Here is a 12,530-nt window from a genome sequence, read left to right as displayed (position 1 = left end):
ATGTATAAAACTCATTCGCTATCCCGTGCATAATTTTTTTCCTCTAAAATAAAACTCTCAGAATATGTATTAGTGAAAGCCGGAATATAAAATATAAAACTATTATATATTTAATTTGGGTTTTGGTTTTCCAACTCCATGAAAATATGTGATAAGTGGAGTAGTGATAAACACTTTCAGACAGATGAACACGTGGCTCATAGGAAGGTTCTGGACTAGCCTAAATCTATTTAGAGTTAATAAGAGAGGGAGAGAGAGAAAAAGAGTAGCTAAGGAAGATGGAAAAGGAGAAGAGGCATTTCGTATTGGTTCATGGATCTTGCCACGGTGCATGGTGTTGGTACAAGGTGGCTTCTCTACTGAAATCAGCTGGACACCAAGTCACAGCACTAGACATGGCTGCTTCTGGCATCCATGCAAAGCAGGTGCAAGAGTTGAATTCAATCAAACAATATTTCCAACCATTGATACAATTTTTGGCCTCTTTGGCACAAGAGGAACGAATAATCTTGGTGGGTCATAGCATGGGTGGGGTATGCATATCCTTAGCCATGGAAATGTTCTCCAACAAGATTGCAGTTGCGGTCTTTGTCACTGCTTTCATGCCTGCTCACAATCTAAGTTTTCAGAATCTCGTCCATGAGGTACCAATTACTGTTTTTTAGCTTTATTATGGTATTTTTATGGCTTAGATTTTATAATTAGTCTTTCTAAGTATTGATCTCTCCCAATTTGTCTTCAAATTTTTTTATGGCTAGTATGTTAATATTTTGTTGTAGGTGAAACTCCACTCTCAACCTCTTACAATCTATCATCTAACCATCTTATAACTCCTTTTTTATTGATGGTGGCACTCGAACTCACAACCTCCTGCACTCCATTCCTTACGACCACCGTATTCACTAAGAGATCATCTTTTATCATGATGCCATGACATACATGCATGGCTCACTATAGTCCATGTCAACATCTCTATGGCTCTCTATCTTCAACGTGGATGACACACGTCCTTCCACAAAATTTAATTTTAAATATTTTTTTTATAAATCATCAAATTCATTATAACTTCATATGGAAGGGTGAATATCAATTATTATAACTTTATAAGGACAAAATAGTCTAAAACACTTATTTAATCACATGATTTGACATATTTAGAGGGACAAAAAAGTGCTGAAGCATCTTTTAAATGCATGTTTAATATATTCACATATTTTGTCTCACATTTTATTTCAATCTATATGTAAAAAAATTGTGATGATAATTTTTTATTTTATTTTAGTGAACATAAGATTATTTAATATATTTTGCATGGTTTCTTTATTTAATTTCATAAAAATAAAGTATTAAAATAGTGTTTGAATTTTTTTGTCCGACAATTTGATCCTTCAGAAAATAAAATCACCAAATAGTGCCTAAATTTTTACATGTGATAATTTGGTTCTTTAAAATTGTCAAAATTTTCAGGAATCAATTTATCTAATTGTCTCCAAATTTGCTATGGCAATTTTTTTTTAAAAAGTTAGGGACGAATTTGAGTATTTTCTCCTATTTCCTCCTATATGTTTAACAACTCAGTGAATTTGAAGTTTATTTTAAGCCAACTGTAAGCTAAAAATTACCTCATAATGAAATTAAAACAATTCGATCACATTACTTCACAAGCTGATTGATATAAGTAAAAACTAGAGGTTTCAAAACAAGTTACTTAGCGGCGCGTTCGGGTCGAACCAAAACGGCCCGACTCAAACCGGGTGGGTGGCTCTTTGTGTCTCTGTTTCTATGTTGCCAATTGTCAATTTATGGTATTGGTATCTTAATTTTAATTTTGCAAACTCCAGTATAGTCAAAGCTTGGAGTCTAACTTGGATACAGAGACTATGTTTGATGAGGGCCACAACGATCATCCAAATGGATCTTACATTTTTGGGCCCCAATTCTTGGCTTCCAACTTGTATCAACTATCTCCACTTGAGGTACGTCGTTGTAGATAAAAAAGGATCTTTATAGATTATGAGTTATGACCCCAAAAATGAAGTAATTATCTCAGGCGTGTTATTTTATTTCATATCACCATTTTTTTCATTATAGTTTTATATTAACCATTATCTAAAGTATCCTACAAGTTATTTTTGCATCTTACTTTGAAAAGAATTTGGGAACTAGGACCTGACCCTTGCAATGTCATTGGTGAGACCCACTCGCATATTTGGTGATGAAGAACGGGTAGAAGAGGAAACTAGAGTTACAAGGGAGAAGTACGGGACAGTGGCGAAAGTGTATGTAGTGTGCGAACAAGACAAAGTGCTGAAGCCCAATTTTCAAGTGTCAATGATTGAACGAAACCCAACTAACGATGTTAAAGTGATTCCTGATGCTGATCACATGCCTATGTTCTCTAAACCACATCACCTTTTTTCTCATCTTCAAGATATCGCAAACACCTATTATTAGCTATTTACCTATCAACTTAAATTTTCCATTGATTGTGTTTTGGAAATTGTTTGTAATGGCTACAAATATTTAAAACCTATATTTTTTGCTTGGTAAAGAAACAACTTTCATTGGGGAATATCTTCTCTCTTTCTCTTATGGGCTTTGGTCCATTTGCATATATTATTTTTGGTCGTTCGAACAACAACGATGCTACACAAAAATGCAAATTCACAAAGACTTACATACACTACCGGTGGATTTTTTTTACAAAACTTACTTAAGCCAATAAAATGTGAATAACACTAATCATGGACCACTACATTTATAAAGAATCTTTGAACTTGTTCCTACTACTTATTTCGAATTTTTGCAAAATAAACCATGATTATTGTGGTAGAATTTGCTTTTATAGCTTCAAATTTGTTCAAATGCCTACCTGCATATCTATCTGCAGCCTAGTAGCAAAGCCAGTACCTGGAAACTAGGATTATCATGGAAACAGACAACATCGAAACAATACACCTCCATGAACTGGACGAATCTTTCTAAATTAGTTATGAAGCAGGTGGAAAACAAAAAAAGCACACAAACAATGAAAATATAAGTAAGTTTTTTTAAGAAGCAGAATAATCATGTTACAAAATATAATTAGTAATACCAACAAGGTATTGATTTAATGATGAGACACAAGATTCAAAATGTTCTACGGTAGTATTGACATAACTACAAGAGCACCTAATCAAGTAAAGTGATAATTTTTTTTAAAAAAAATGGAGATGGCCATACCCATCTCAAATTACAATTAAGAGCTATCCATGCAAAGGATTATGTACACAAGCAAGCTCATATTCACAAGAATATCTGAAAGGACCATTTTCACCCAACAATACTAATTAGAGATAATCAAATCCACACTTACAGGTAAATAAAAGAAAATGGGTTGTACCCTTCTCCTTTGCTTGGAAGGGAAACTGTAGCTTCTGTTAGTATTAGTTTTCTCTACATGATGCCAATTAATGTGTCTCTAGCTTACCAAAATTCTACTGTGATATAAGTATATGATCAACATCCCCAAAGCAAAAAGATCAGATAGTCCAAGATTGATCATTTTTTTCTTTTTTGTGACAATCATTATGATCCAAATCATTATTAAACCCGTGAGCATTATTGCAGTTGGAATCTGGAATTTCATGGACCATACTCTCTGTCTCATGCATGCCTAAGAAAAATTAATTACATTTTTTTGCATCAATTTCTTTTTTCCCCACACAGGTCATATTGAAGCCCAGAAAAAGAAGGAAATTCGTTTGTTTACACATAAAAGTTTAAACTAAAACATCTGACAAAAGCTGCAGACCACATCTCTGGTACCAAATCTTGATTTGCAGACCAAGAATTAAAATTAGCATGGAAATTGAGCTATTTATTATATAATCACAAAGAAGGCTTTAATTAATTATTCCTAGTAACTCACCAATAATTTCCTAATAAAGACTGCTTAAGTAGTATTCAAAGCCCCAAGAAAAAAACAAGTGGTTGATATCCTTGGTAACAGCAAATTGAAAATTCTCTGATAAACTTTTGTTCCTCATGGATCTTTGTGAGTTCTAATTTGGTTCTCAGGAATTCCTCGTCTAGGTTACTTGCAACTTCAATTAGAGTATCTCAGCGGCAAACTTCTGCGGTTCTTAACCCCTTAATAACATTTGTATATTTTGTTAACGCTGTACTTCGTTCTGAAATTTGAAGGGTTAATCATGTGTTCACAACATTAAAATAATATTTTTTGTAACCAATGTTGAAGTTGGCTCGTTGAGAATTCTACTTCACTCTAACCAAATACTTCTGTTTTAAAGTGTTAGAAGGTATAAATAAATATAATTTAAGGAATTCAACCTATTTAAATACAAAACTGCCATTCACTGCTGTAATCAATAACATGGGGTGAACTATGGTATTTTAATAATAGTATTTTCCAACTTAAAGAATCTCGTTCAACAGTACAATAACTTTTGTCAGCTTTTGAACCCTTGGTTGGAATTCTCACTTCTCAATAATCTTGTGAAATGTGGATGACCTACCTATGCATGTTTTACTGCTTTAAGGCACAGGAACTAGGGACCATTCAATGTAATGGTGAAGAAAAGCTACAACTTAAAAGTTAGAACCCTTCACTCATATTTTGATCTCCTTTGAAAGATTAATGACTTCCTCTACATCCCAAAAAAATAAGCTGTTTGTACATATGGCACTAAGAAAATTACAAATGCTACATTTGATTGCTTTGCCACCGTGAGGGATTAGAAACTCATGTACCAAGTATCGTAATTCATCACAGCTAACGAGAAAGGGGGAGAAAAAAAAGCTAGAGAGATAAAGGAGAAAAATAGGAGTAAAGAAGAAATGGGAGGAGACCTGAGAAAGCTGTAGTGCCTGGATAAGGAGGGACATGAGTAGGGACCCATGACCCATGTATTATGGCCTATGGGAATGTGGGTTTGTATCACTTCTCATGCATTGTGGTTATGTCCTTTCATAACCCTATCCCACCTACTACTTTTCTTGTCTTCATATTCCAAAAGTCACTCTTCATTTTATAAAAATGTATACATAGTCATTCACTTTTCAAAAAGTACTATAAATGAGTGATGAATAATATATTGATTATATATAAATGAGTGATGAATAATATATTGATTATATATTAATTTGCTAAAAAGATTTAATGTTTTATATCTTATATATTCTTTCAAGTTCTAGAGTTGATATTTTGAGCCAGACTTTACCTAATCAACACTTAACTCAAGAATATCTTTACAATTATACTTATGTAAAAAACCAAAAATGATAAACATTAAAGAAAGAAAAAAGAGAAAGAAGAGTATGAAAATAAGAAAACAAAATGAGTGGCAGAATAGAATAGAAGGCAGTAATAGCAATGGGAAGGGGCCCTTGACTGCGACAACAGATATAGATAGATAATATGAATATGAATATGAATGTGCCCGCACTGCCCACGTTGCCCAACACCCCACACTTTTGATTGTTTAGGGAATAAAGTTTGCCCTATAACTCAACACATAACTATATAACACAGCAGCACTCACTCACTCACCCACTGTCTCTTTCCCTTTATTTTGCTATCATTCTTATTTCTAAGACATTTTACTTAAATTGTATAAAACCGATTACCTTCATTTAATATTATTTTTAATTAAATAGTCATATCGAAATTAATTTTAAAAAATAGAGATGGTAAAAGCTTTTAATAAGAGTGAATTGTAAAAACAATATTATATAAAAAAAAATATAAAATCACATATAAAAACCATGAAATGTTATGGATTATGTATTATGATAAGAAAGAGATGGAGTATAATGCAACAATTATGAACACTAAACCCATGCATCGTACTCAATTCTCATAGTCTCCATCTCCGCACAGCACGCGCGCTCACTCTACTACTCATTCTTTACACGATACAGTGTTGTTGTATTGTACATATCACATCGCCCTTAGGAATTATGGATCCCAATAATTGACTCATTTGCAGTTTCTTTTTTGTTCTACTGCCTTCTGCATCTATCTCTCTTCTTTTATTGCATAACTTTCTTATTTAGTTTCTCTATTTAATTATAGGGAAATGTTAAAGGTATTCGAGACTCCATTGAAAATTGTTATATTCAATGATAATTAAAAATAAATTGTGGATGATACAATATAAAAAACTTTTACACTATCAGTGTATATATCTTTTTTCTTATTAAATTTATTTAATATGAATTATTTTATCTTTTATCTATCTATCTATAATAATTATACTAATTCATTTTCATTTATTCACAATTGTTAATAGGGCTGACAATGAACCGAAACAACTTGATATTCGTTCGAAATTTGATTCATTATTTAGTTCGAAAAACTTGTTTCATAAACCAAATGAGTCGAATTTGAGCTGGAAATTGAGTTCGTTAAATAAATAAGCCGAACTTGAGTTGAATACAGTTCGACTCGTTAGGTTCACGAGCTAGCTCGATATATATGTATATATTTATGTAAGCTAATTTTTATATTTATTATGATTCATGCATTATTTTTTATATTTATTGTTATTATATATATAAACAAGGTTATATTTATATATATATAAATATTATTTCTTTAAAAAAATTAATTATTTGAGTTAATGAACAAATTCGAACTGGGCCAAACAGTTCAAGAACTTTAACCGAATTGAACTTGAACTAAAAAAATAATTCATATTGAACTCGAGTCGATTTTCGAGATGAACCAATCCTTATTGAGTTGAACCGAAAGAAACTCTAATTCAACTCAGTTCATCTCATTATTAATTAGGTAGAAATACAATTGTAAAAATAATCACTAACGTTGTGTTGGTTTTCTAAATAAATATATAAATAAGAACAAATCTAATTAACTCAAAAAATAGGTAAAAAATGAACATAGGTGTAACTAAGGTTTGGGTTGAATACTTAAATTTTGAGTCCAGTTTAATATGAACTATTTTTTTAATTTAAGTTTGGCTTAATTAGTGCTCGTGAATTTTTAAGTGACTGAAACAAACTCAAATTTATAACTCACCCTTCACCTCATCTCTAACATTCTTTCCCCTTTTCTCATTAACGTAGTTATCTCAAAATAAAAAAATCCTTCCACCACCAATATATATTGACAATGTAAGAAATTTTCATACTATCATTCTATTATTCATAATTAATAATCATTAAATTTTAAATAGAAATATATAATAAATAATGCATTGATTATATATGATTTTTTATATTCACTAAACCAAATAAATATAATATATATAAAATGTATTACTAATAGTTTATGAGTTTTATACATTATCACTGCATAACATATTATTCATATTTAGTAATTATTGAATTTTTAGAAAATAATACAAATAAATAGTATAAGATATATTGAATATAAATAAATATTTATAATGGCAATGGATAAATATAATAATCAATAAATATTACATTGTGACATGCACTACCAAATTCAAGTTGCTTAATTATTTTTTATAGTATAGTTGTAGGGACAATCAGCTTTACACGTCTTTCCACGCGATTAGCCCTCTCATATAGTATCTTTGAACATGTAATGATGGTTTTCGAGTTGGGAGAATCATCATCTAGGAAATCCATAATTCCTTCCCTCACAAGAAAGTACATTATTTTAGAAAACTTGATTACTTGTGTAGAGTCCATCATGTATCCAGTTCGATCTACTCTCCCACTTGATGAGCGTTATATTGATTAGACATGGCATTGATTAATTTTTTTGCTAAACAAAATGTACTAAAATCAGAAATACAAGACAAGGATAAAAAAAAGATCTTTTAAGAGAATAAAAAATACAAATTATTGGGTCATTTTATCAATTAGCAAAAACTAAGGGAGTTAAAGCAATTTTTGACAAAAACTAAGTTCAAGAACTAGCTTGGATCAAATCCAAGATATGAACATAACTCACTCCTTACTTGAGAATATCAACTCATTCTTCATAATCCAAATAAACCACACAACAACAAACCACAACATCCTCCCAAGTTTAACCCTTTAAAGTTGATTCTAAGATTTTCATGCATGTTCCACAAATCTAATAAAGTTGAGGGATTGAAGTAGAGACTTGTAGCCATGAATATAAGTCTTCCCACATCAAGGAGGAAAACTCACAACAAAGAAATAAATGTTCAATAGATTGCTCATAATTCAAGTAAATGACACAATTGAATTCAACAACACTATGGATAACTTGTCTTTTGAATATCTTAACCTTTGTGGGAGTCCTTGTCTAATGAGTTTCCAAACAAAACAAGAAAATTTTGAGGGCACATAGTTGATCCAACACTTTTTTAAAATATTATCTAACGACAAAAAACTTTGATCCACTTGAACGAGGTTGGGAATTTGACAACATAATTCATGGATGAAGCTAAACTCCATCTCCACTTGCCCTCAATATTCTTTTTGCAACCATGATGCTGAACAAGAGCATACAAATCCCTAATCAAGATTTCCTTTGTTTCAAACAACACCCACCCCCATTTTACCTTTCAAAACCATACATCATTATCGAAGTACACTTATGTTGAACACACTATGGTTATGAGGACTAGACATGCAGTACGATTGTCACCAGAAAGTATGGGTTGTCACATACCACCCAATAGTTCGGGAGCTCTACCATGCCATTTTGATCGCGTGAAATCCAGTCTAATTGAGTTTGACTAGGTGAATCCAGAATAACCCAGTTGGTTAAATCAGTCACTCAATCTTATCCCGCCTAATAATATAGTGTTATGTAACTGTTTTGTTTTGTTTCATCTGGGGGAAGGAAATGTTACATATTAATGAGTATTTTTTACTCGCATAATGACATGTCGGAATTTTAAATAACATAATGCTATATCATTGGATATGATAGAGTTGAGGACACCAAATTAATACAAATGATCTTCATCTCATTATAATTAGGATAGATTGTGATTAAGCTAAACAAGATACTATATCATTGGATAAGATAAAGTTAGGAACACCAAATTGAGAAATATGATCTTCAATCGATCATAATTGGATGAGTTGTGTTAAGCTACATAATACACACTTGTCCCAAAAACCCATGACCCCTAATATATAAGTTGGAGAATCCTTTACCCCTTTGTCACTTTTAGATGTTTTTATTTTTTATTTTGGTATGAACTATATATATATTTTTCATGGAGACAATCATGTTCATGTCAAATAACAATATATGAGTCAAACAACTTCCCACCAGTCCTTTAGATGCATGTTGCTTATCCAACTGGTTCTCTGTAATACCTAGATTCTATTCAAATTCCAATATTAGAGAGCTGTTTATGATGCATAGATGAGAGCTCATGAACTATGTCTATCTTTCTCTGACACAGACTCTACAAAATATTGTATATATGCTCTTTGGCAGACTCCAATTCTATATATTCTTTTGCAACAAAAACAAGGACCTGACCGACAAGGAAGCTGTGCTTCTAGCATAAAAGTTAAAACAACGAAGCAACCCCAATTGAATTCCCAAAGGTGAGTGAGTTTACTCTTTTGGCTTTACTCCATTCTACTTTCTTTTGCTTTTATCCTCCACTATCACTAAAAGACTCACAAGTCACTCACCCTTTTGCTTTTGGTGCATTTTTGGATTATTGTAGGGCTTCAAGTAATAAAGAATATGATCCAAGAACTGTTGGGTGGTGCTAGTCTCATAGCAAGAGAAAGGAAAAACTCCATTAATGGAGGAGGAGTTCTACTTCCACCCACAGTACCACCTTGTACTTCTCACTCTTCATCACAATCTCCTTCCAATTCCACAACAACCGTTACCCCCACCACTGTGGCCACAGAGAACCAAAATTTGAGGTGTCCACGATGTGATTCACCAAACACAAAGTTCTGTTACTACAACAACTACAATCTCACTCAACCTCGCCACTTCTGCAAGACATGTCGCCGCTACTGGACCAAAGGGGGTGCTCTCAGGAATGTACCAATCGGAGGTGGCTGCCGGAAAAGCAAGAACGTGGCCGTGTCAAACTCGGCAGCGAAGGACGCCACCACAAAGATGAAGGCAGTGGCATCAGAGCTTGGAAGGTCATGTCTTGGTCCTGCAGGGTTTGTTCATGAGCTACCAACAAGTCCAAACTTATGGGGTTCTCCACAAAATACTCATCTTTTGGCTTTACTCAAACCTAGTCCACAAAACCAAAACCAAAACCCTAACCCTAGTTCCATGTCTTTCAATGATGTTGGGATCAGAGAAGGGAACTTAATGGGATATCAGTCCCACTTGATGACTGAGCCATTGATGACAAATTTGAATCCTCGAACCCTAGGGTATGATTGTGTTGGACAAGTTCCTTCATTGGGTTTTGGCAGTACATTTTGTAGAAGCAATAATCAAAATCAACAACATAATAGCAATTTTGTAGTTGGCGAACATCAAAACATGAGTGGAATTCAAGAACTTTACCACAAGCTCAGGTCATCATCATCAGGTAATTATTCCAGCGATAATAACCAAGCCATGTTTCTAGGCAACATGGCTTCTTCATCATCTTTATCCAACATTTTGGAGTCCAATTCAACTGCTGGGGTTGAATTGGGGAGCTGGACTCCGAACCTTTCTTGGTCGGATCTTCCAACAACCAATGGTGCATATCCTTAACCGCAGTGACATCACTTCTCTTTTAGGTTCTGCGCTCATCAATTTTTCTATTCCTTAGTTTATTAGTACTTAATTTGTATTTTTTTAGTTTTTATAGCTGTACTTTAGAGTCTATTATTTTGTGGTCGTTTGCATGCTTTGGGGTGGTATATGAACATGGATAACTAGAGTTAGTTTCGTTTCTTCTCTCTCACTTTTGATCTTTCTATCATTTGGTTCTATTTGTGTGTTTGGTTAATGTTGTGTTTAGCTTAATTCTCAAACACTATCCAAGGACCAGAGAATTTGGAGTCAATGAAAATGTATTAGTTCTCAAATCCTTCGTATTAGTTCTTCATTTCAATTCTTTTCTGTCTATATACTTGACCATTAAAATAATAGTAACCATAACTATAAAACTATGAATAAGTTATCTCACCCCATCAGGGAAATCATATTTGAAGATATAAATTGTGAACTGGATAAAAAAAACGTAGCTTAATGGCTAAGATGTGTATATTGGATTAAAAAAATATGTGTCTTATTCTTTAGATGTAAAAAGTGTATTGGATAAAAAAAGTAGCGAGATAAAGATTTCCCGTGCACAATACAAAATATTGTGGATTCTCTGCAGTAGCTTAGTGGCTAAAATGTGTGGGTTCTCCAGAGAAGAAAATAATTTACAATGATAGGCATCAGAATGTAAAGATTTGGGGTGTGTTAACGTTATATCAAAGACAGAGACAAGAGCTAACTTATACATTCTATAAGATTAAAAAAAATAAAGTAGAGCTGATCTAGAGTATAAAATATATGATCTTATTGGTAAGCTAAAAAACTTTAGGGTTTCATTGTCATGTGTGTATTAAGAAGTGGAGATGGTGGAGGCGTGGTGGGTAGCATATGCAAATGCAAGATCTTGTTTTGTTACTATAAATGGATGAATCTAATGCAAAAGCAGCTTTTTGGGACGAGTTTCCTCAAACAGTATTAGATTCTTTGACGTTGGTTGTGACTTGTGAGGAATCCACCTGCACTTGATCCTTCACACACAGCATTACACTCAAGAGTGAATACCAATGCCTGACACAGTTTCTCCATTGTTGCCCTGATTTTATTTGTGGGTTTCATTACCAAGTTAAGCAATCAAGAAAAGGAAATTTTGTTTTCAGAAGTTAAATTTAGTAACACTTCAATATATTAATACATTTACATACTTTCCTCATTACGACACTCATTAACTTCATTTTTTACTTATTTATTTTCATGTGTACTGTTTCTATAAACTTTCCTTTTGCACATCTAAGTAGGCAATTACATTGGTGCACACTTCTACAAGTCCTGCATAAATGCAGACTACTAATAAAAACGCTACAGGTTCAGTTGATTTTCTTTTTGTTAAAAGTTATATAAGTTGCCCATTTATTTCTCTAGAATGTGACCCCTAATCATTTTTTCCACGTTTTTTTATCGGCAATCGTTAATATGTTAGTTGTTAGTATGTTAATATTTTGTTATGGGTGAGACTTCGCCCTCAACCTCCTATACCTTACCATCAATCTCCTGCACTCTATTCCTTACGAGCACCCTCTTCACTATCAGACTACTTTGTAACTCCCTGATCATATTTTCCATGTTAACTCTAAACTTAAAATAAGCAATACTAATACTTTTACATGTGTATTGTATGGAGTTTTGATTATTAATTTTTATCTATAAATAGTAGTAGAAAAGTGTGTTATTAATTTCCCTAGTTATGTCATTTTTGTAATTTCATATTCTTAAGTAGTATATATAATAGCCCTTAAGCGCAAACTTAATTAGTGGAGCTATCCGATATTAAGTGTGTGCTTGAGTTAAACAACAACAATCACATTTTCTCCTC

The 12,530-nt window shown here is 32.8% G+C and overlaps 2 protein-coding genes and 1 long non-coding RNA gene across 3 annotated transcripts; 2 read left to right on the top strand and 1 right to left on the bottom strand.

Annotated features, from left to right (window-relative positions):
• On the top strand, positions 209 to 2,551 carry LOC109333430 (methylesterase 3-like). The gene is made up of 3 exons (XM_019568914.1): positions 209 to 644; positions 1,842 to 1,976; positions 2,167 to 2,551. The coding sequence occupies exons 1-3, from the start codon at positions 279 to 281 to the stop codon at positions 2,452 to 2,454; spliced, it is 789 nt and encodes a 262-aa protein (XP_019424459.1). The 5' UTR covers positions 209 to 278; the 3' UTR covers positions 2,455 to 2,551.
• On the bottom strand, positions 661 to 12,265 carry LOC109333431. Its single transcript, XR_002106010.1, has 3 exons — positions 12,253 to 12,265; positions 5,552 to 5,554; positions 661 to 902 (listed from the first exon to the last, which is right to left on the bottom strand). It is a non-coding gene; the product is annotated as an uncharacterized LOC109333431 (long non-coding RNA).
• Positions 9,241 to 10,992, top strand: LOC109333429 (dof zinc finger protein DOF1.1-like). Its single transcript, XM_019568913.1, has 2 exons — positions 9,241 to 9,528; positions 9,654 to 10,992. The coding sequence occupies exon 2, from the start codon at positions 9,674 to 9,676 to the stop codon at positions 10,664 to 10,666; it is 993 nt and encodes a 330-aa protein (XP_019424458.1). The 5' UTR covers positions 9,241 to 9,528; positions 9,654 to 9,673; the 3' UTR covers positions 10,667 to 10,992.

Source organism: Lupinus angustifolius, chromosome LG18 (genome assembly GCF_001865875.1).
Source record: "Lupinus angustifolius cultivar Tanjil chromosome LG18, LupAngTanjil_v1.0, whole genome shotgun sequence".
Lineage (NCBI taxonomy): Eukaryota > Viridiplantae > Streptophyta > Magnoliopsida > Fabales > Fabaceae > Lupinus > Lupinus angustifolius.
The sequence above is the reverse complement of the archived record's forward strand: the minus strand, read 5'-3'. Positions and strand labels throughout refer to the sequence as shown.

What these genes read in the sequence shown, in the direction of transcription:
- LOC109333430 (XM_019568914.1), top strand. Translation starts at nt 279, where the DNA reads ATGGAAAAGGAGAAGAGGCATTTCGTATTGGTTCATGGATCTTGCCAC. An exon ending in TTCAGAATCTCGTCCATGAG is followed by an intron (nt 645 to 1,841) that starts GTACCAATTACT and finishes TGCAAACTCCAG; the next exon opens with TATAGTCAAAGCTTGGAGTC. An exon ending in ATCAACTATCTCCACTTGAG is followed by an intron (nt 1,977 to 2,166) that starts GTACGTCGTTGT and finishes TTTGGGAACTAG; the next exon opens with GACCTGACCCTTGCAATGTC.
- LOC109333429 (XM_019568913.1), top strand. Translation starts at nt 9,674, where the DNA reads ATGATCCAAGAACTGTTGGGTGGTGCTAGTCTCATAGCAAGAGAAAGG.